The sequence below is a fragment of the Pleurodeles waltl genome, chromosome 10, assembly GCF_031143425.1.
Source record: "Pleurodeles waltl isolate 20211129_DDA chromosome 10, aPleWal1.hap1.20221129, whole genome shotgun sequence".
Classification (NCBI taxonomy): domain Eukaryota; kingdom Metazoa; phylum Chordata; class Amphibia; order Caudata; family Salamandridae; genus Pleurodeles; species Pleurodeles waltl.
The window spans coordinates 953,869,504-953,895,206 of NC_090449.1; the positions used below are offsets into that span (position 1 = coordinate 953,869,504).

Consider the following 25,703-nt stretch of genomic DNA (forward strand, 5'->3'; position numbering starts at 1 on the left):
GGTTTTCTGATTCAAGTCTGCCTGTTCATGAAATCTGGGAAGCTGCTGAGCTTAGCACCGCAAACCCTTTGTTGATGCCATTTTCAGGGGAAAAACCACAAGCCTTCTTCTGCAGCCACTTTTTCCAATTGTTTTGAAAAAAACGAAATTTTCACTGTATTTTGGCTAATTTCTTGGCCTCCTTCAGGGGAACCCACAAAGTCTGGGTACCTCTAAAATCCCTAGGATGTTGGAAAAAAAGGACGCAAATTTGGCTTGGTTAGCTTATGTGAACAAAAAGTTATGAGGGCCTAAGCGCGAACTGCCCCAAATAGGCAAAAAAAGGCCTGGCACAGGAGGGAGAAAAGGCCTGGCAGTGAAGGGGTTAATGCAGATTTGAAATCAGCGTGTTTAATGCATGTGGTGGAAAATAAGGAAAACATACAAATAGTAAATGAGAGAGATGCTGCATGGCAACTTCTTAATTTTAAAATAGTAACATTTTGGGCACTAATATGGACCTGTAGTCATTTGTGATTTAACATATGTTTAAAGAGATAAGAATACTAAATGCGAGAGATCCCTACCCAATTCAAATGTCCTATTTGCACATCTCTTTCCTCAGATCATCCATCCTCACTCTTGCATGGTACCACCTTAATTCTAAAGTACTAACATTTTGGTAGGTACAGGAGGTCCTTTTAGCTTCAATTTGAATAAACAGGAGTAGACATTAAGAGGTGAAGGAAGCTAATGATCACATATTTGATGTTTGAACATTTGATAGTATTCCTAGTTGCATCTACCTTCATGATTGTGCACAGGGTTTATTATCATTTTTATTGCAAGTAACATATTAGCAAATGGTAACCATTTAAAAATATACATTTTACTATCTATAAATATGTTATCCTTCATATCTTTTAAAAGACTATATTCAACGGTAATTAACTAAAACATATTTTAAAACAGGTAATGTAGCAAATTTATGTTTGCCATCCCAATGCCCTGGCATTTTTCTGGATCCCTTTTCTGCTGGCATTATGACTATGTGCACTTTACCATGTGTGCCCCACCTAACTATGTGCTTTACATTGGAACTCCATGTTTGGCCTATTTAAATTCCCTATATGCCATTGTAAATGTTGTCTAAATTAGCCATCTGAGGGCTAAAGTGTACATTTACACCAGGCACATACATGGCAAAATCTATGACCTGTCACGAACACCTTCGTGCCCTGACTAGCCTGTAGTTTAAGTGTACTGCAGTGCTTTTTGCTGTATTTTCACTGAAAACTTTAAAAATTAATATCCCGGGCTCTACTGATTGAATTTTGGTCACTCTGGCATAATCTTATTTATAAAAATAAACTGTGTTTCTAAATTGGTTTAGAATTTTCTTTGCCTTTTCAGTGTTTGAGTGTTGCATACATAATTTACACATTTCTTCTAACTTAATCCTGGCTGCTCTTGTGCCAGGCATAGGTTTATTTAGTGACTTTTGTGGTTCACCCTGAGAAGAATTCTGCTTATTTTTTCAATGGGAGTCCACCCCTCTATATTAACAACCTATATGCTTACAGTATGATACTCCATGGCCATTTTTGCCTACTGCCTGGTCCACACCAACTAATGTGTATCACAGTTGAGAGTGTGATGCACAGTATTCAGTTCCTCCTGAGTGGCAGAACCACACCACATTAGAGGACTATCCATTAAGGTACTGCCTTCACAGAGAAACCACCTAAGTACAGGGCTATCATTTTGTTGGTCTTAACTACTTTACTTGCAAAGAGACTAGTTAACTGTGAGCTCAATAAGTGAAGCAAACCAATTTCTGCATTATGGGGGTTATTACAACTTTGGAGGAGGTGTTAATCCGTCCCAAATGTGACGGATATACCACCAGCCGTATTACGAGTTCCATAGGATATAATGGACTCGTAATAGGGCTGGTGGTATATCCGTCACTTTACTGTCACTTTTGGGACGGATTAACACCTCCTCCAAAGTTGTAATAACCCCCTATGTGTCTGGAGTGCCAGTCAGAAAGGTGCTTGATGGGAAGGCAGAGTGATATTTATAATATTACAGTAATAATGAACTAGAACAACTGTCCCTGATACATGAGACCTTGAACCTGCTCCTTGGCATAATTCAAATGTTTAGTTAAATAATCTTCATTAAACTAAAAAAAGCATTATAATATCAGTAATCTCTAATAGTTTTAGTATTAATGGGCTGTTTTTCTTGTATTCTAGCATTGGATAATATCTTTTATAATAAAGGTGGATTTTGTTTTCGACTAGATTTCAATTCACGGACGAATACTTAACACAAGCGGACCAAATGAAGCAATTGCCATCGATGATATATCGTTCAGTGAAGGATGCATATCTACATATGGTGAGAACCTATTTATTGATATACACTGTGACTATTTGCTGAATGAACACCACTAGTGTATTGCCGAGGCAATGTAAAATATTTTTTTCAGAAGTTTGAAAAACATAGGGGCATATTTCTGAAAAAGTGGTGCATCTGGTCATGATGCACCTCTTTTTTTGCACCCCATTGGGCCCCCTAACGCAACCATGTGTGTTCCATATTTATGATATGGTACACCATGGCGCACACTAGGGAACTAGCGTCAAAAACGTCAATGCTAGTTTGGCGCTTTGCAGGATTAGTGCAAAAAAAGTTGTTGCTAATCCTGCAAAGTGAAAGGAGGCCTATTTAAAACAATGGAAGTGTCATTTTAACACCCACCTAAGGCAGGCATTAAAAATTATGCTAAAGATGGAGCAGTGGAATCTCTGATTCCACTGCAACATTTTCTGGGCAACCTAATGCCGAAAGGCCCCCCGTGATTACATTATGGGTGGCGCAGGCATAATGTGGTGCAAGGGTTTACAAAGTGGTGCAATGCATGCATTGCACCACTTTAAAAATATGGTGCAGCGTTTTTGCTAATGCCACATTAGCGTAAACAAAACATTACGCTAATGTGGCGCAAGGTGGTGCTAAGGGCTTCTTAAATATGGCTTAAGTCTCCTATTCTGCCCAGGTGGTACAGCAATAAACCCCATAATCCTAACATGCAAGCAATCACAATCAATATTCCCTGTACAATTTTTAATAACACCCCATTTCCAAATTTGACTAAGCCAATTCCCCCATGAAGCAAATTCTTTTCCAACTCTTTCCCAAACACCTGGTTCTTCCAATTCCTTCAAATCCTTACTTAAGTTAGACAGATTAGTGAGTAAATCTCTTATCTCCTTGTCATTATTTGGTATGAATGAGCAACAATGCCTAGCATTAATCATCTTACAGACTCCGCCGCCTTTCGCTAAAAGAATGTCTAAAGCAAGCCTATTTTGAAGCGTCATAGCTCTATCTGTTGCTAATTCATTATCTAACATGAGTATTGCCCCTGTGAAATTCGTCAGCATGTTATCCACAATAGTAAACAACTTTCGTATCTCGATTGAATTTAAAATGACTCTTACTGAAGGAATCAATGCACCAAAGATATCTCCCACAATTGCAGAAGAGGTTTCCCTCCTCTGTCGCTTATGATGTAACTCAGTCAATTTCGGTATTTTCTTTAAGTCATCTATCTGATAAATCTTTGGGAAAGCTATTCCCAAATAACATGTCCCATACCATCCTCTTGGAAGACGGTAATATGCATTAAGTCCAAATGTATAATAGATTCCAGGAATCGCAGGGTGCGCACCATTCAACATAAAAGGCCACTTACTCTAAAACAAAAACACATGCCTACATTCACTCGTTCCCACAAATATGGTGTCAGTGCATGATTTTGGCCTATATAAACACAAAGCTTTCCTAAGTGTAAGGCATCTAATGCTAACGCTAATTTCCCTTGTGTCTAAATTGCGGTATAAGCATAATAATTCTTGTAAGTCCTTTTCTCTAAGCCTTTCTCTAATTTCTCCTTTAATACTTTTCTTCTATCATCAGTGTGCCCTATAAAGCTCTTTTCTAAAGGTGTAAGGAAGAATGTGAGATTATTTTTGTGAGCATAAGCTGTTCCAAATGTTAGTGTGGGCTCAAAGAATCCTCTAACTAATACTATATCATACTCCTTTGCTACCTGACTCAAATATCTAATTAGAGGAGAAAACGAAAACACAAAGTCGTAGTTAGATTAAGAAATACTCTATATACTTGGTTATAGCATTTTATCAGTAGCAAACTACAGCTTATTCCATAAATTTATGGAAGACTATGGTACGTAATTCCTTCCTCTACCGACGAAGGAATTTGCATACACACAAGACAATCCCTTGCATCCATGGTCTCAACATACTCATCAACAAGCGATAGAAAACATTAGAAAAAAGCTCTCCTTGAACATCAGTATAATCATGTAAATATTGCTCATCTAACTTAAACCTCACTAAAGCTGTTAATGTAGTAGTTTCAGGAATGGAAGTCATAGTAGCTCTTTTCATGTCAAGAACAGACATTCCCACAGTCATCACTATAAACATTATTCCACATGTAATTGCCAATCCAACACTCATGTAGCTAAAGCACTAAGCTAATTCTATCTTGAATAGTTAACTCAGCCATGATCTGTAAAGAATCAGAAAGCAGAAGTAACTCTTATATAAAGTGCAGTAAAGGAAGAGTGTCTTCTCTCACAATTCAGTTTCACACACAGGAACCCCTTTTCTTTGTTAATATCGATTAGAAACTTTTCTCATCCATTTTTTTCAATGTCAAATCGGGTTATCAATGTCTCTTCCAGTTTACTCTATTTAACAGTCTCTTTATTGGTTTCTCCAGATTAGCTCATCAAATTCAGCTCCTCGATCACCTTCAGGTTACATCAAGGTACTGACTCAGAACTTCTCTATCAAAACAAAAGGACATGAACTCGTGTTGCCATTCATTAATGGTTGCATATGCCCATTCTGGACCTGCGTATCGTCAACTTGCAATTCTCTTTCTTTTCAACTTTCGATCACCACTTAGTTCTCCTTCGCTCAATTCTTCTTTTCTTGTTGTGTCTTCTTCTTCCTCTATTGTTTCATTTGTTACTAGTTCTTTCTTTTTCCCTATCTGCGATTCAGGCCAGTTATCTCCTTTCCTTGATCGTCCTGTCGATAATTTTCTCAGGATTGGACTCTTCTCCTTTTCTTTTTCTGTGGTGTTTTCTCTTGATGGACCTGCAATGGGCTCAGGAGGAGTCGGATCACTTTGACTTTGATCCGTCTCAACTCTTTCTCCCTCTTGGTCTGGCACTTGCTCCGTTTGCTTTTCAACACCGTCTGCTTCTGGGAGAACTTCTGCTGAGCAAAGCTCTCCTGCTGTATCCGTGGAGATTGATTCTTCTGCACCCTCCTGTAATTCTTTTCCTTTTTCTCTTACAGGGGTAATTGAACCACCTTCCACGAACCCTGGTTCAACTTTAGGCTCTCTTAACTCTTTTGCCGGTTCAGGTACGACAACCTGTTTCGCTGTTGTTGGTGCTCTCAACAACACTTCTTCATGCTCCTGTGGATACACCAGTCTATTTGTATGACTCGCGTGTATCCAGTTCGGAAGTCCTGCCCACTTCACTGCTATCTTTGTTAGGACCACCGTGGCTCCAAACACGTCTTGCGAACGTGCTTTCGGACAACGACCCAGTCTCCGGCCTTCAGATTGTGTCCTGGATCATGGATGAGTGGCAGGGAAGTGTCCTGCACCTGCTGAGAGAAAGAGCGAACCACATCAGCCAGACCCTTGCATTAGTCCAACACCATATCATCTGTAATATTTACAAGTACATTGGCTGGAACTGCTGGTAATCTCATTGCTCTACCCATGAGGATCTCATGAGGCGACAATCCTGTCTTTTTGTCGGGTGTGTTTCTCATCGACATCAACACCAAAGACAATGTATCTGGCCATTTCAGATTTGCAGCTGCACACATTTTTGCAATTCTTGTTTTTAAAGTACCATTCATCTGTTCCACTAGTCCTGATGCTTCAGGACGATAGCTACAATGCAACTTCTGCTCGATGTTCAATCTGCACATAAGAGTTTAATCACCTCGTTATTGAAGTGAGTTCCCCTATCTGATTCTAAAGAGATCAGAAACCCGAAACGTGGTATCAATTCTCTAAGTAACAACTTTGCAACTGTGAGACTATCATTCCTTTGTGTGGGGTATGCTTCAATCCAATGACTAAAAACACACACAACCAACACATACTTCGAACCTCCACACGCAGGTATCTCAATAAAATTCCATGCATTCTGCTGAATGGTCCTCATTGTCTTCCAATGTGACTCAAATGTACCACTGTCCCTTTTCCCATGTTAAGCTGATGACAAATTATACAGCGATGACATACTGCTTCTGCCACTTGCTGAAATTTAGGAGTGAACCAGTCTATTTTGAACAACTGAACCATGGCATCCCTTCCAATGTGTGCCTGTCCCTGATAGTAGCGGACCAGTTGGGACAACAAACTATTTGGCAAAACCATCTGGACCTCCTCTGAAACCCAAATTTCATCAGGTCTTTTGACACATTTAAACTTTACCAACAGTCGTTTCTGTTCCCGGTCAACATTACTCTGCAGTGTTTTCAACTCTTCCATGGTGTCAATCACTTTCAAAGCAAAACTTGTACATGTGTTTTCTTCTTCTGACATCATTTCCCACTTGCTTTTGAACACTATACAATTCAATGCACACAAAGACTTGATCTGCATATCCAATTCCTAATGAGATGTAGTCCTGTGTCTTTTGGTGAGCACTGCATTTCACCACAGCAATTCTTCAGGTAACTGTATTGCATACAACAATTGCTTTATCCTGTGCCATTTCTCACTGGTGAACCAGTAGAGGTCAGGAAACCTCTTTGCAACCACAATTGACCAAAATCATTAACAATTCCAAATCCGCATTGACTATCCGTATAGATAATAACTCTCAATCTAGCAGATACATGGCACGCTCTAGTAAGAGCTACCAATCCTGCCACTTGTGCAGAATACACTCCTTGAAGCCAGGAAGCTTCTAAAGCACCTGTAATCATGCACACAGCATATCCTGCTCTCAATGTCCCTGTACCATCTCTCAACAAAGACAGTTTGGTCATTTTCTTCCAATTGTGTATCTCTGATATAAGGCCTTGGTTTTGTACACAGCTCAGTTACCTCAAGACAATCATGCTCAATGTCTTCTTCCTTTTCAATTTCAACAATGTCACTGGGAAGCAATGTTGCCGGCTTCAGCACTGTACATCTTTTCAATGTTACTTTTGGTGCACCTACAATGCTCGTCTCATACCTTGCCTTCTGGTACCAGTCAAATATTGCATTTTCGTCCTTGTCAGTAATATCTCAACAGACTGAGGAACCATTACCGTTAAAGGGTATCCCATCACTACTCCCTCACATTGAGAGAGACTTTGACCAACTGCGGCAACTGCACGCATACAACCTGGTAAAGCTCCTGCGACTGGGTCCAAGGTAGCTGAAAAATAGGCTACTGGGTGAAAAGCACCTCCATGGACCTGTGTCAAAACAGACAAAGAACAATCATCACATTCATGACAAAACAATGTGAATGGCTTCGTGTAATCAGGCATTCCCAACACTGTAGCTCTGCACAAATTCTCTCTCAACTCAGTGAATGCTTTCATCTGTTCCTCATCTAGTGTAATGGGGTTTGAGACATCCTTGTGTGTCAGCTGCTGTAATGGTTTGGCAATCTCATCAAAATTTGGAATCCACTGTCGACAGTAGCCTAACATTCCCAGAAACCTTCTGACACCTCACTGTGAACTCGGTGGACTTCTTTGCAAAATCAGTGTAATCCTTTCTCTGGATATTCTCCTTGATCCCTTCTCAATCTGATGAACCAAATATTTCACTGACTTCTGACAGTACTGCAATTTCAAAGGTGAAACCTTATGTCCAAATTTTCCCAAATGATACAATAGGGCAATCGAGTCATACTTACACTCCTCCCTCGTTCTTGCAGCAATCAATAGATCATCAATGTACTGTACTAGAGTTGACTGGTACTGGTACGCTAGTTCCAATGACTCCAAGTTCTTTTTCAGAATCTGGTTGAACAAAGACGGTGACTCAGTGTATCCTTGTGGAAGCCTGTACCAGCTGTAGACTTTATCTAGGAATTTGAAACTAAAAAGAAACTGACTATCCTCATGAAGAGGCACAGAAAAGAAAGGCTGGGACAGGTCAACCACTGAGAAATCACTCTGCTTCGCATGGAATCTGAAACATTATTACTGCAGGAATTGGCACTATAAGACAATACTTGACTACCATTTCATTCACTTTTATCAAGTCCTGTACAATGCGCACTTTCCCACATGGCTTTTTATGCCCATTATCAGTGAATTACATGGACTGCTCAACACTTCTTTCAAAACTCCTTGCTTCATAAAATCTCCAATTATCTGCGCCACTTTTATCATGACATCCTGTGCCATGTTATACTGTGGAAGCTGAAGAAACACTACATTCAGCTTCAAAGTGGCTTTCATCGGTTCCACGCCTTTAATCAGACCTACTTCTTTACCTGTCAGGTCCCATACATTTTCTTGTAGAGTTCCCTGCCAATCTGCATGTAATTCTTTCACAGCATACATTGGGAAAAACTCAATTAATGGGTATTCTTCATTAATACCTCCACTTTTAATTCCAGAAATGTGTTCTTCCTCATCATCACTATTTGTCTGTACCACTATTCCAGCAGTTGGACAATTGATCGAACATCTGGTCTTGCACAATAAGTCCCTTCCCAGTAGGGATACTGGACTTGAGTCCCAAATCACAAACCTATGTAATCCCTGGAAGTTGCCAATCTCTACCTGCACTGGATCTGTGTTTGGATTTGTCAACTGTTTGTTGGCTACTCCTATAACCTGAACTGTTCTGCCTGAAAGAGGTAAGTTTGGAACTTCTGCACTTCTCACTGTAGAGCGTGTTGCTCCTGTGTCCACCAAGAATGAGGCTCTGTGACCCATTACCTTCCCTTCTACAAAGGGCCCTCACTGATCTACTTCTAATGAGGCTGCACGCACACACGGTCCTTCATCTGATCTGTCACTCATCCATTCATCGTTTATTTCATTCTCACTATGTATTGGGAATTGGGGCACTGTTCACTACTTCTGTCCTGTCTCTGCCCTGTGACCTGCTGAATAAGCATCATCTGTTGCTATCCCTTCGGGGCTTGAGGTATCTGCATTTGCTTTCTAGGTACCATAGGAACCTGCTGCTGTATCGGTTGCAACTGTGTCAATTGTGCACAAGGCATTTGCATTTGTTGCATAGGTTGGAAATCCTGCATTTGATTCATGTTACTCTGAAAATTCAGATTTAGCCCTCTCATTCTAGCGACCTTCACAGTTTGGAATGTATTGACGTCACCACCTTGCTGAACAGCACCATCCTGCACCATCAACGGACACTCCCACTTCCAGTGTCCCACGTTTCCACACAGGTGGCACGGTAACATCTTTTTCATTCCGTGCACATCACTCTGAACCACTACTGTGCTCAAATCCGGTTCATGATTCATACTGACTCCATGACCCCTACCTCTCACTTGAGGTTGAAACATGACAGTTCCTTGCTGCTGTGGCATCTGTTGTACTAAAGCTCCTTACACACCTGTTTGAGCTGCCTTAATCTGCATCACCATTGCCTTCTCCTTCAATTTCTTCTCTTTCAACTCAATCTCATCACTACAGTATTTCGCATACTGCTACACCTCATTAATTGGCTTTGCTTGCCAACAAATCAAATGACTCTTAATCATCTGCTCTATTTCAGGTCTCAATCCTTCGACAAACCTAAACACAAAGTGCAGCAGGTCTTTCAGCTCAATCGCTTCTTCACTCTTTGAACGCCTTCAGCAATCTCTCAGCGCTGGATGTATTCCGATTGGTATTCAGACTATCTAACCACTCGCTCAACTGCTGTGCTGTTAATCCTTGAAATGAGATATTACTGGCATTTGGCAATGGCACCTGTTGTATTGCTGCACCCGGAGTTTGCGGTGTCAGAAGCTTCAAGTTCTGACTTACACTCAGACAGTTTACGGCATCTGGAAGCTCAACAAGTGGACTAAGATCCATTAGTGGCCTAGAGCCATCAAAGGTCTGACGCATAGATGATATTACTTGCACATGGTCTCTCACCCCCCTCCTCACAAGGCTCTGTGACATTTCACCCTGTTTAGCATTCGGCTTCTCTTGTGCAAATAATTGTATCACTTGACTAACAGTAATTGGCAACGATATTGCATCTGGTGCAGCTCTGGCAACCGCATTTTGTGGAAGGGCTACTCCCATACTCTGATTCATCACTGGTGTCCCATCTGACTGTGTCCCTGTCATTCGCAACTGATCCAAAATTCCCAAATTAAACGTTCCATGCTCTGGAAATGCTAAAGCTCCCTGTTTGTCTGTCAATTTGCACCACTGCTTTATCCAAAGACATGTCGCGACACCTTGCTCCTCCATTACAATATATGCCGGAGAATTTTCCGGTGGGGTAGGCTCCCCAACTGTCGCCTTTATATAAGAATCGCCCTTCATGGCACTCCTGAATGCTTTGAAAAACGTAATCTTTCTATCTTTTGTGTATTCGAATCAATAAGGAAATGACTCTTACTCCCAAGATTCTCCTCACCCGCCTTCTCCACCAATTGTCTCTTGCAGATGGCTGCCAATCCACTCGCGACTCTTCTCACTAACCAACCTATCCCAGCACGACTCACTCTGACGTCACACTCACGCACTGCAGCTGACAATGTCTTTCGGCTTGTCCTCCTAATCTCCAATTCACACAAAACGAATGCAAAATTATTGAGAGCACTTAACCAAAAACTCAATAACCAAAATAAATCATCTGGTTTACTACAGGAAGGTACACAATCGCTTCAGAGACCTTACGGATTTTCACTGATGGCACTTTCGCTCAAACAGATATTTCTCTTTCTCAGTCTCCCACATTTGCAAGCGAAATTCAACCCACAACTTTGGTCAATAGGTCTGTTCTGGTGCACATAGAACTCACCAAATCTCAGTCGAAAATTTCTCTTACTCACTTAACTCACACACTGACTTGTTGACCACTCCCGATCAACCTACTAAACCAGACAGATTACAACATATAACCAAGTGTCTCCTACACTTGTCAATATACTCCGGAGTCTTAGACCACGCAGGGTCCGTACATCACCAACAACCACATGAACAATTTGTTAGCACAAAGCGCCACACACTTATGAAGTTTGATGACTTCCCTACTCTCATAATGCGGAGTATGCACACTCCTACTAACCTCAACTGGAGTACGCAGACTCCCTACTTTACCTCACATACATCACAATTCACCTGCGGTTTTTCATAAGCCTTTGCAAGCGCAACCTACCACTTTAACACTTTTACAAGAATGCCGAGAACATACCCGGCTCTACTAGCAGGATCCAGGATCTGGGAAAGTCATTTCTGGGTTTAAGGGGACATCATCTTTGCTACAATTGCCATTTCAGAAAAACAAAATTCAAACCTCATAAAATAAACAACTTAACCCTAATTCAAAATTATCACCATAACAACTAATCACCAAATAACTAGTTCTCCAAGGAAACTAACCATCAAACGGCTACCAAAAACTGCTGACGCGCCTGGTCCTTAGTAAGTAAACTTACACGGGGACACGTATAGGCCGATGAACCTTTTGGATCGCGTGGAGTATCCTAGCCAAGTAGTGACCAGTGTGATTAATACATAATCATTAACTACTGATAAGAAACATCAATCAACTGATAATTTCATCTACAATTCATAATTGACCACAACTCAAAATACGTTATAACAATTTTATTCTCTATTGGTTACAATACTATGGCATATGGTTAAATTCAAATTCTATTTAATCAACTCAATATCAGTTCGTTAATGACCACCAATAACATAATCTAATTAATTCTTGTAAGCACATTCGCTCTAAAGACACAACATAAGATAGCAAAACTGAATAAGCAATCATTAATAGCAGAGTTCAGCAATTCAGTCCGTCAATCATTTGTCACTGTCAGCGTCACCCAAGATAACACTACCTAACCAGATTAGCATCAGCATGTGGGAATTCATACGCAAACAATTTGGAAAACAAAATTTTGGTCATAGCATCGTGTTTGGGCCACAATAAGGAGGATCTTTGCTCACAATACACCTATGCTATGAACATATGTTAGCTCTCCTCAACTTATACCACTCAGCCCTGGCTCATATAATCACAGAGAATAAATCTTTATCCATCAGCATCTATTTATCACAGATCTCTTTTAGATGCTTGCCCAAGTCATATTTTAAACAGAATGAAAACTGGAAATTTCTGACCAACCATCTGATACTTTTGGATTTGCATGGCTTTCATTTCAACCCTGGAATCATGGTGGCAGTGGTCCTGCCACATTCTGGTCATCCTGACAGCTGTGTGCACATGTGAAAGCAATGTTGACCTTGCTGAACATAAAAGTGGTTATTTCAGTCTAAATTGTAGCCCTTGTATAAAGTGTCTGTTCTTTGCATATTTTAGACACCTAGATGTCCTTCCTTGCATAGTATTTGCTCTCCTGCAAACATCCTGGAATATTGGAGTGTTAACGGGACCCTTTATGATAAATTATTACACATTGGGACTCGTTTTAGGCCAATGGATCTTTCGACCCTGTTAAGAGACACCTTAGGACAAGATAGCTAATCAACATGTCAATCAATACGTCAATAATATCATCAAAGTTTATTACCACATTACACTTTACTTTAGTCAAAGACATTTAGTTAAACTCAAGACACCAACATGACCTTTCAGTCATGAATAACCACACCAGTTTAGTATAATTTAGTGATATTTATTCCCTATTGGTTACAAAACTACTAGCAAGTTTATTAGTCTCAAAACCAAGAAACACAATAGCATAGTCACAATATGACAATTCTGATAAGATTTCATCAAAGCAAGAATCACAAACATTAGAATATAGCAAGGCGTAAACATAGACTATCATCAGCAGAGTATATCAGTCCATCGTTCAACAAAGCATAGATTCAGTAATTTGCATAGTATTTGCTCTCCTGCAAACATCCTGGAATATTGGAGTGTTAACGGGACCCTTTATGATAAATTATTACACATTGGGACTCGTTTTAGGCCAATGAATCTTTCGACCCTGTTAAGAGACACCTTAGGACGAGATAGCTAATCAACATGTCAATCAATATGTCAATAATATCATCAAAGTTTATTACCACATTACACTTTACTTTAGTCAAAGACATTTAGTTAAACTCAAGACACCACCATGACCTTTCAGTCATGAATAACCACACCAGCTTAGTATAATTTAGTGATATTTTTTCCCTATTGGTTACAATACTACTAGCAAGTTTATTAGTCTCAAAACCAAGAAACACAATAGCATAGTCACAATATGACAATTCTGATAAGATTTCATCAAAGCAAGAATCACAAACATTAGAATATAGCAAGGCGTAAACATAGACTATCATTAGCAGAGTATATCAGGGCATCGTTCAACAAAGCATAGATTCAGTCATTTGTCTATTTGCATCTGTTTAGTGAACCCCTCTCAACTAACCTCTAATTAGCATTGGCATGTTGGGCTTCATGCAAAACAATTTATTAACATCAATTTGGAAAAACATCTAACTATGGCTCCTGTCAAAAGAAAAGCAGTTGGTACCTAGAATGGAAAAGGAAACAGACAATCACAATTCCATTGTCATATAGTTACCCTCCAAGTTTGGTCAGCACTCAGGTTCTCTCTTCGTCTTCAGGACATCAGTGGATTCAGCTCCGGCAAAAAGGGAAAAAATGGGGCACTTCCCTCATAAGGAGGTAAAGTGTAAATGGGCAATCTAAGGACAGAATGGTTTTAAGAACCAAACAGCAAAGTCTCTATGTAGAGTGACAAAGTGTCTGGGTCATAGCAAATAGCATCAGCATCTACCCCACTCCTAGTCTCCTGCTCCATAATTCTAATTCACTTCCTGGTGACAAGGGTTTTTATACCTTTTTCGTGGTACATTCCCCTAAAATCTAATTGGACGAGGGGTTGCGCCCCACTATCTTTAACCAATTGAAAACACATTAGCCTATCAAATTTGTTACCCCATAACAGTTCTCACGTATTTTATTGGTGCTTATGATTGACGTCTTTAATGGGTGGAATGTCCGGTATGATTTCATCGTCTTGTGGTCCTTTGCACATCTTCGGTCAGTGGCTCCATTGTCCGTACCGGTTTAGGCGACCTTGTAAATAATGTTAATCTACACTGTTGCATTCAGCTAAAAATGTTACCATAGGCAGGGTGAATTTCATGAGAACAGATCTACTACAGTTACATTCAGCTTCTAGCTTTTGGAAAAAAAAACAAGAGTTCATGTCCTTTAGCAAGTCAGCACACTGCACGTTCGAAAAATACATTTAATATAAGAGTCAGGCAGCTAGGCCTCGACTCATGCTAACTAAGGCCTACTGCTTTATTAGCAAGAATCTAATACATTTAGCCTTTCAACATTAATGTAAAATCACAATTTAATAAAATATTTCACCATTATTAGTTAATTTCATTAGTCCGCGTATACATTGGCGGCCACTCCCCGTGGTCACATTTCAAGTGCACGTTTTAGCAAAACATGTTAATGCAGTTTCTATGCGGCATCATTATACATTAGTTCATAAACATTTCATGTTAATATAGATTATATAAGCTACGCTCTCTCAGGAGGATGTAGCAGATATGTCATGGCTATACCTGGAACCAATTGCCCATTTCCTATCTTTAGGGGGCTTACATGGCAAATACTGTGTGTCATGGTGGCTATTCTTAGTATCTCATCAGGAGCATCACCATGTGAAGCTGAATATGAGTGCCATCAAACAATTAAAGATTTTAACCAATACAATGCAGTTTCTTTGTTGTCCTCATATGGTACTGAATGAATGTCCTCTACCCATCATCAATTACATCAATATTATTGGCCCTTCAAGACTTTTGTGTAGATGTTTTGGGTCTTTATATTAATGGCAGTCCCCTTCATCAGGACAAACCCTCACTCTAGAGGCAAATCTCATAATGTCTTCTCATACCCGTCTATTTACTTAAATATGTGGATAAAATGGCCCCCATACAAACTATGATTTTTGTGGCCAATGGTAATTTGCAATATGTATGAAAAGGTGTTGTACTGTTTAGAGAACCAATATGCATTCTTATATAGATTCAATGAAGATTGATAAAATATTGAACATAAATAAATCCTTCCATTGTAATGTGGTTATAGAATCATATCTAAGGACATTGCAAGACCCTTTCTTTTATAGCCCTTAATACTTAGGTGATTCAATCTGAGGTATTGATAACCTCAATATTAATAATTGTCATTAGAAGTAGGGTGTATGCGTACCTCTTTGAGGGACAGTTAAGTTGCACCTTATGTGCATTCTGATAATTTCTTGTAAATTCATACTGTTATTGGCATGGCGGGAGGTCTATGAGTTTGTCACTGGTAAGAACTCTAAATGATGCTCTTAGCTTTTGTCCCATTCTCTCTTATTATAAAATGTTCATAGAAAATGTTCCTCTGGGCATCATTTTATCAGTGTAGCCATTACCAATCTATTGTATACATTACTCATATGGAAATGGCTCATAAATGTAATTATTAGACATTTGTAGAAATGTAGTTCGCATTAACATTCACTCAACTTTCCTTTACATTTTGGTCTTTTTGGGGCAGATTTAAGAGCCCTTAGCGCCTCCTTGTGCCATATTCGCATACATTTTTTGTATGCTTATGTTGCCCAACGAGGCCAAAATCGTCACTCCAAATTTACAAAGTGATGCAACACATGCACTGCGCTATTTTGTACCCTTTGTGCTACAGTATGCCTGCGTCAGGCATAATGTATGCAAAGGGGTATTCCCCTTTTAGGGGAAATCCAAGAGATTTTTTTGCGCCATTATTTACGGCACGTTTAATGCCTGCTCAAAACAGGCATTAAAAGAAGGCACACCATTGTTTACTATGGGCTTTGCAGGATTAGTGTCAACATTTTTTACGCTAATCCTGCAAAGTTCTGAAATAGCATAAAAAATGTTGAATCAAGTTCCGTAACTACCACCGTGGTGTGCCTTTCTTAGATACGGTGCACACATGGTGGCGTTAAGGGGGCGCTAAAAGGTGCAAGAAAAGTGGAGGTGCACTGGAGGCACTGCCACTTTTTTAAAATCTGGTCCTTTATGTCTTAATCTCTCTTGATTCCTTCAATATCTTGTCCTTTTTCTTCATGTTTTAAAAGAACAATACCCATTTTGCTTTTAACCTACCTTATCACTATGTTGAATATGTCATTGCAGACCTATTTGCTTTATATTCTTAAATTTTTTCCAAATATTCAATTCCTCCACCCCTTCCTTTTTACTCGAGCAATCAAATTCTTTACACGTCCATGGTATTGGGATTTGTATCCTTCTCATTATTTCTCTTGTCATTGTCTTCATTTGTTCCATCTTCTTCAATGAGCTCTTCCTGCTTATAATCTGCCAAGAGAGTCCTTCTGGGATTTGTTTTGAGATCATTTTCTCTGTGGTTCATTTTCTTTTTCCTAATTTCGTTCTTCTATTCCCTACATGTATTTCTTTGTTACCACATGTACTTTATCAATACATTTTACATCCTTTCATTTATTTGTGGACATTTGCTAAAAATATCGGTTTGTCCAATATATGGTTGTCTTTTGCCGCATATTATCTCCCTCCCCAATTGTTTACTCCCTTCGGTTTTAATATGGTTCTGCGTACAATCTAAGTTGAATTAGTTAACTAAAGATGAATGTATATATTGTGTCTCCCTAGTTACATCTTGTGACTTTGAGGCTGGCATGTGCGGCTGGTATTCAGAATCCTCTATGAAAAACATTCCATGGATTCTTAAAAGGGCAGATAGCAATATGGCACAGGACATAGCTCCTCTGGAAGACTGCAGCCACAATAACAAAGGTAAGGCAAGTGCTTGAGTTAGAAGTAATTATTCTCATACAGAGATTTTGAAAATGAATGGAGGAACAAGTATGTGGAAAAAGTCAAAATGAAACTCTTTGAAAATGGTTTAATGGTAGGAGGGGAAGTGCCCTGAACCACGACTTTGGAACAACAAAGTCGTCTACAATGCAAGCGTAACCACCCTTGCCGGAACAATGACTGGCTTTTTCTCTGCATTAACCACGCATGTGCTAAACAAAGCACATGTGTGGTTAAGGCAGAGAAAAAGGCAGAGTGGATCGGGAGAGGGTGCAGTCAGGTAAGTGTGGTTGGGGAAGTTTGTTTTTTAGCGGCGGGGTAGGGGTTAAGGGTAGTTTGGTTTTTAGTGGTAGGGTGGGGGATCGGGGTAGTTTGATTTTTAAGGGCAGGGGTGGGGGATGGGGAAATTTGGTCAGGTAAGTGGGGTTGGGGTAGTTTTTTTGGGTGGGAGTGGATTAAGGGCTTTGGACGGGCTGGGGGTCAGGGTAGTTTTATTTTTAGGGGCAGGGGTGGGGGTCAGGGAGCTTGGTTTTTAGGAATGGTGGGGTGAGTTTTTTTTAGGGTGGTGGGGGTAGGGGAAGGTTTTAGGGCTCAGGGTGGGTGGGGGTAATAGGGTAGTTTTGCTTTTAGGGGTGGGGTCGGGTAGTTTTGTTTTTAGGGGTGGGGTGGTGGGGTCGAGGTAGTTTGGCTCTTAAGGGTGGGGAGGTCAGGGTATTTTGGTTTTTAGGGACAGGGTGGGGGGTCAGGGTAGTTTTTTTTTTAGGAGTGGGGTAGTTTTGTTTTTAGAGGTAGGGGTGAAGGGTCGGTTGTTTTTAGGGTGGGTGGGGTGTTGGGGTACTTTTGTTTTTTAGGGGCGAGGGTCAGGGTAGTTTTAGTGTTAGGGGTGGAGTACTTTTGGGCCTTAGGGCGGGTGGGGGTTGGCATGCTTGAACCATGCATACCATTCCCACATATGCCTTTACTAGATAAGCTTTCACAACGAAAAATCATGGTAAAGGCATGCGTGGTAAAGGCATCCGTGGTAACAACGTGGTCAGGCATGCATGGTTCTCGCATTACTTGTTCCATCATATATTCATACTCGGATCGTGGTGATTTAAATATCTACTCTCTTTACATTATAGGATGTGGTGACATAGGATGTACTAGCATTTAGCGCTGCACAGCAGAAGTGGGAAAATAGACAATTCAAAAAAAGACTACTGTGCATCTGGCATAGTTTAACTCTTCTTTGATGTTCGGAACAGTTATATTTTGTCAGACTAGTATATGCGTTTGGTAGAAGCTGGCAGTGCTTTTATTTGTTGATAAGCAAGAAATACAGAGACACCAAAGCTGACCACGAGAGTTTTAGAGAGAACTTTGAAATGAAGGCTGAACACATTTGCTTATTAATGAATGTATTTTTAATGAGACAATTACAGAGGCAGAACAGTGCTTTTTGTGAGATAACCTTTCGAAACTGAATAACACCCCAGCCTTTTTTATTTGAATGAAGAAATGAACAAAAAAGAAATTACGTTTCACTAAACAGACGTGAAGTGCAGAGAGTCTCCCACTCTGTCCTTACCTGTAGGAGCTGGATACAGGTGTGAAGTTATCCTCCGAAATGCGTTTGGATCCAAACCGTTTATTAGAGCCTGTATTTTTATGGAACAAGTATAGAGATGGCAACACTTTTTACGACACATTTCTTAAAGGATACAGACTTTAACCACCATTCCCTGCAACAAAATGTCCAGTTGCCCCTAGCATGCTAACAATTGATAGATGGCAACAGCTTGATATAGACAAAATGAGAGGAGCCCCTCAAAGAACAACAACGTTTTTAAGTTGTTGCAGTAAATTCATGATGCAGTAATCACAGATAAGCACAGTCTACTTCAACATTGGCATGACTACTGGAAAGAATGGCTTTTTGGAATTAATTTGTGAAGGAAAACATACATTTACAGAACGAGCTACCTAGATATGTGATACAGACCATCGGAGATGTTCTAACATTATCTACATTACTAGTCTAAGAGGAACAGTTAAAAAGTCAAATTGGCAGGAGAGTTCATTGTGCATTTTTAAAGAAATCAGAGATGCTCAACGTTTTTAGAGAAAACGCAACCACAAAGTGAGTGACCCCTCCATGCAGGATGGACACTGACTACAGTACAGGACTTCTCAATCATGATACAGAAGAACGGGCTTGTGTACAAATGATGGGCTTGACAACACAAGTGCAGTGCTTAATCACGCTGGAGCTAAAACAGACAGATCCGGTTGTGGATGTAATTTTCTGCTGTAGAAACGTTTGCCCCGGTACTATTTAAACACACATATGAATAAAGTTATTTCAAAAGTTTGACATGTGGGTGAATTTTCACCATCATTCCACAAATGTCAGTAGGACTGCTCCTTTTACAGCCCTTAATGTTCATCGTCAGATTAAATAAAGTTAAGCTACAGGCATGTTTTGTGGCCAAGCTCTATTGCCTTCCCAACCACATAAGTGCGGCACAACTTTTTATGATGCTTACTAGTGAAAAACAGATAAAAAAACAACATTTAATTTAATTTTTTCCATGAAGGCGGTGACCTGACATCTTAGTTAATTTGGCTATATTAGCTAATTTGCACCAATTAAGGCTTTACTCGTTCTGATGATGTTAGGACATATGCAATTTCTCCAATGTTATAGTATTTACCTTAAGTTCCTTTGTTACAGTAAATATCTTTGTTTTAGCTTTGTTTTAGAAATATATTCTGTTTTAGTTCTTTTGTAAAATATATAGGCAACCAGATTTCGATATGGCAAGAATTACACTGGTCCTTGAGCTATACAAAGGTCTGAACAAACTGTTTTTCTAGTCTAATAAGAACTAAGAATGGACGAATGGAAAGGCAAATAAAGGGAGTTCTAATGAAAAGAGAATGTATGTCATCTCATGGAGATGAGCAGGTTAAATTTACAGAGCTGGTGCTTTACTGTGTACTACTTTGATCATACAAATCTACAGTATTCCAAGGTGTAAAATTTGTGATGTGTGGTCCTGCAAGTCCCAGAAGCAAAATCTACATTATTGAAATATTCAGATGATTAGCCCTGAAGTTGAAGCAAGCAATCCTCAACTCTTTGATAGATACAGTCTCCTGGTATATGGTTGTATATGCATGTCATAAGTATACATGTGCAACATATCCTCCTAAAATGTGGGAAGTTTGTTTCATCGGGCACCGTAGCCGTGGAGAATCTGTGATACAATCCGTGATACAACTAAACAGTGAGGTGGCCTACATGCAAAATTGAAATTGAAGGACCTGAACCCCAGTTCTGTGGCAACAATCAGCATGAACTACTGTACTGTCAATACCTTTAAAGGCTTACTTATGATGTCTAATGTGTAGATGAAATATGCACGATACTGACACAAGTTTTGCTTAACTTCTAGTCTTCTAGTCTTAACTAACTCGCTAATGACCATGTCAATAGTTTTAGAGCTGCAGTGAAGGTGACCAAGGATAAGTAAACATTAGTTGTCTTTTTAGATAGAATTTTGTATTTGTGACTGCTTCACAGGCTTTACTTTTGTCATCAGAATGCCAGGGTCATAAAGAAGTGCTTCAGCATATAGTTAGTGCTTCCCAATGACTCAGGACTATGCTGATGTGTTGCATGAGAAAGAGGAAAATAACAGGGTGGCCAGTCATGATCAATTTTGAGATGCAGATATTATAGCTAGGCTACAGACATCTGAAGTGAGTAAGGGCCCACAGAGACATCCTGTTCTGAAATTATATAGCATGGTATGTTATAAAGCAGCCTGGAGAGTGGGGGATGGGTGAGGATTGGTCATAAACGGCGTGTTAGTATTTGAGTTTTTGGTTGAAGGGAATGTAAGCCCTCCTCAACCAACAACTACAATCCCTTGTCATGATGTCCTCTTGGACACACGTTGGTTCCCTATTTAGCTTCATCTTAAATTTTACATTTTGCACATTTTAGCTGCATTGCTTTTAGCATGGCATTTTAGCAATGGCATTTTACACACTTTACTTGCCTGATATTATTCTAGGAATATGCTGTACAAGTTGCTTGTTTTGATTAGCCTTTTCTCGATATATAATCAGCACGTTCTGTTCAATATAAGGAACACAATACAGAATATACTAGTGCTCGCTTTGGTCAGATTGTTTATTATCTTTACTACGTTCATAATAAACTTCGCTTTGTTTCACCTGGCTAATTATTACAGCTCATTCTCTCTATGTAAGATTACAAACACTTATTGCTTACCTCTCTTCTTTTTCTGCCTGGGCATGCATGAGTAATACAATGAAAGAGTGAGAACTGTTTCCATGACTTCCTTGGGAGTCAGAGTGTCAGGTTGTCACAGTCACATTTAACACATGCAGGGTTAGGGGTGTAGGTGAGGCACTATCGGTGAGCTAGGAGTTGGGCTGGCGGTTTCTGGAAGTGTGGAAAGACCTAGGGCCCGATTTAGAGTTTGGCAGATGGGGTTAATCCATACATCATGGATATCCCATCCACCCTATTATGATTCAAATTTATCCTATGGAAATCATTATATGGCTGACAGAATATCTGACACGTCTGTGATGGAGTAACCCATCTGCCAAACTCTAAAGCAGGCCCTTAATCTCCTACATTCTGAAGAACTGTTGTCCTAATATGCAGTCCTATTATTTTAATAGGAACCGTATAACATCCTGTCAGGGTGAACCATTACATTTTTTTAAAAAAAATTAACCTATGCTCAGTCCTGTGGTAGCTTGGCACAACAGCAGTCAGGCTTAACTCACAATCAAAGTATAAAGTATGTATGCATAACTTCAAACAGTATTTAAGTGAAACACAAAACAAGAAAACATCCCACAGCAATTAGAAAAATAAAGTACAATTTAGTAAATCGTTTGACATCAAAACAACAACAATATGATCAGTAGAACCGAAGTTATGAATTTTAAAAGTTTTTTCTGAAAAACTAGCAACTAACAGATCAAAGTGCCAACTATGGACATCTAGTTGCACAAGACCGGGGTAAAGACGAAGTGATGGCTGACCGGGATAAAGCATGGCCTGGGTATGTGAGGTGGATTAGTCCCAGTCTTCACTTTCCTTCAGACATAGAGGAAGTTTTGAAGATAAATGTCTGAGAAGGTAAAGTTCACCAGGGCAGGACAACCAGCAGTGTCCGAGAAGGAGACATCATCAGGGAGTCGCTGGACAAACTAGCAGTGAAGATTTCTATGTTCAGTTTCTTTTTTGGAAGTTAAAAATATCCAGCACATGCACAATTTTGCATGATTTTGCCATCAATAGTTTAATTGCCAATGTTGCAGTGATATTATCTATGATGCCAAAGAAGATATCAGGAATGGTGAAATATGTAGGAGTAATTGGCAGTGCATGGCAAGAGCTCAAATCACAGTTACCTTAGGGAACAAGGTATAGTTATTTGAGGTCACTAGAACTGGTGAACTTGAGTGGTTTTGTACATTTAAAACAGCATGTTTTAAATGACACTTTCACTAAACTATAATGTCCCTTTTAACCTCTACATCTTTCAGTGAAAGCCTTGTTTTTTTTAATGCAGAATAAGATATTGTTTATTACCATATAATGTCACTTTAACCATTATTTTTTCAGGGATTTGTTTACTTTGCTTTAAATAAAGTAACGTGTAATTACCATATGCAGTGCTAATCACCATGCACCCCTACCCCTGAAGTGAGATGTCAGCCCAGGGGGATGGGGTCCTCAGGTTCCTTTTAGGCTCAGGAAAGGGGCCTTGTGCTCCTACCCTTTATTAAACTATCATCCCCGGGGATGGGAAATTATTAATTCTACATACCAAATACAACTGCTCCTACTATTACAATCAGTGGCCCCACTGAGATTACTACTGCTGACCCTATCCCTCGTAGTCCTACTTCCCCATCTTTTACCAGTACCAGTGCAAACGTTATGTAGCATATCACTGTGTTCCCAATACAATTACAGCGACAAGCAGTGCTTAAACCTCTTCTACTGATTGTGTACTATTAATGCTATAACAACTGCTGTTAGTCATACTCAGATTTAACATTTCTGCCTTTAGTACATCTTTCTACTCCTACCCTTTCAACAACTCTGATTACCAATAAACCTTCTGTACTCATTGACCCAAGAGTCACAAAAATCCAAGCTCCCGAAAAACCTATAGCCAACAGGTCAAATTCTGAAATCTGCTTTGCGGAAATCATTGACGTCTGTCAGCTACTTCTAATTACCAAATTTGCCAATGCTTCCATTCACTCTGGAAAATTCCACATTTGCCCAAACAGACTGTGATCACTCCTCTATCAACGAAGTGCAACACATGACCCTGAATCACTTGCTGACTGCTCTCTGATTTCTGGTCTTTCCCATTTTGACAAATACGTGTCAATTGTTATTGTAGAGTAACTCATAGCTTACCTGGAGTAGCACTACATCCTTTATGATTTTTTGTTGTGTGTCCATTCCCTCTGAGATCGACACAACCAATATCAACTACAGAGAAAATTTGCTCATTGTCCTGTCTTGCATGAAGTGTAACCTTGTGCTCTGATCATCTTAGATCTCACACCAACATTTATTACAGTTAATCACAACATATTCCTTGAATAGTTTGCAATAAACTGTGGATTTGATAGGTGGGCTCTCAAATAGTTTTCCTCATTCCTTACCAACAGTTGCAATATGTAAAACTTGTCTCTTTTCTGTCTAGCTCAGCGAAATTGCCTGCCGTTCCCTTTACACTGAGTACTAGGTCATTGCCCTCTTAACATCTACAATATACTATGTAAAATTAAAAATCAAGGTATATAACTTATCTTACCATATGTATTAGGATGATACTCAAATCAATGTTAATGTCCCCAATGACCAAAATGTTTGCCTCAGAGCTTTGTAATGTCTTTTGTGCATGCACAACTGGATGAACAGCAACTAGCTCCAGTTGACTTCAGTAAGAAAGACTCAGCTTCTTGATCACTGCAACACACACACTACAATGGTCTTCACCATAAGACCCCCACCAACACTCTCTAAAAATCTCCAGAACTGGAGTTCTAAATTTGATATTAACAGGTCAATGACCCATCAAATGAAAAAAATGAACAAAAAAAAAAAAAAAACTTCTAACACTTTTTGTATATCTCAACCAATCCTGGTCTGTTTGCTTCTATCTCACAGTATCACAATAGTCTTTTGGGGATAATCTTTAGAATTCCTATTGCACAGATTTTGTACAGGATGCCTGGCTAACGCCTTGATCATACTGGAGATAGGCCAGAAATTTGTTGATCACTTCGTTCTGAACCCAAAGCACAATAACGATATCACTGTTTGGATGATGATTAAATGTTCTCAATCAAATGAAGAAATATTTTTAAGACACTATGGGCCTCATTATGACCCTGGCGGGCGGCGGAGGCCACCCGCCAGGATGCCGCCCTCCAAAATACCGCGCCGCGGTCAAAAGACCGCGGCGGGTATTACAAGTTTTCCCCTGGGCTGGCGGGCGGTTGCTGAAAAACCGCCCGCCAGCCCAGGGGAAAACGACCTTCCCACGAGGATGCCGGCTCGTAATTGAGCCGGCGGAGTGGGAAGGTGCGACGGGTGCAGTGGCACCCGTCGCGTATTTCAGTGTCTGCAAGGCAGACACTGAAATACTTTGCGGGGCCCTCTTACGGGGGCCCCTGCCGTGCCCATGCCATTGGCATGGGCACGTCAGGGGCCCCCAGGGGCCCCGCGACCCCCCCTACCGCCATCCTGTTCATGGCGGCTTTCCCGCCATGAACAGGATGGCGGTAGGGGGGGTCAGAATCCTCATGGCTGCGGAGCGCGCTCCGCAGCCATGGAGGATTCACACGAGCAGCGGAAAGTCAGCGGGAGACCGCTGACTTTCCGCTTCTGACCGCCGCGGTCAGAATGCTCGTTGGAGCACCGCCAGCCTGTTGGCGGTGCTCCCGTGGTCGGTGGCCCTGGCGGCCACCGGCCGCCAGGGTCAGAATGACCCTCTATGTGGGTCATTACGACCCTGGCGGATGGTGTAAAAGGTGCGGTAATACCGCAAACAGGCCGACGGACAAAAAAAGGGAATTATGACCCTGGCGGAAACCGCCAACAAAGACAGCCACTTTAACACACCGCCCGCCACGGCGGTACAGACAAGCAGCGCGGCGGTCACCGCCAACAGACAGGCGGGAGACAATGTACCGCCCACAGTATTACAACAGGCCAATCCGCCACCTTTTCCGGGGCGGATTCACCGTGGATAAAAACAAGGCAGAAACAGCTTGTGTTATGGGAAAACGCTCACCTTAACATATCCCACGAGGAACGACGACTCCATGGACCCCGAACTCCAAATACTACCTGCCCTTGTCTTTCTGCTCCTTTACGACCAACAGCGAAGTAGGCACAGAAGATACCGGTGAGTACTGCACCTACGACACGGGGAGGCAAAAGTTAGGGGGACACCCACCAAACACCCCCACCCTCGCATATAACAACATACACACCAATGCAGTCAAAAATATCACATTAACAACCCACAA

The 25,703-nt window shown here is 40.5% G+C and overlaps 1 protein-coding gene across 2 annotated transcripts in view; it reads left to right on the forward strand.

Moving 5' to 3' along the window:
- Positions 1-25,703, forward strand: part of MALRD1 (MAM and LDL receptor class A domain containing 1) — a 2,469,603-nt gene that overhangs the window by 167,446 nt on the left and 2,276,454 nt on the right. For both annotated transcript variants that reach the window (XM_069211777.1, XM_069211778.1), the window contains exons 5-6: positions 2,289-2,385; positions 16,944-17,087. In XM_069211777.1, the coding sequence (XP_069067878.1) occupies positions 2,289-2,385; positions 16,944-17,087 (241 nt within the window). The remainder of the gene's footprint in view (positions 1-2,288; positions 2,386-16,943; positions 17,088-25,703) is intronic.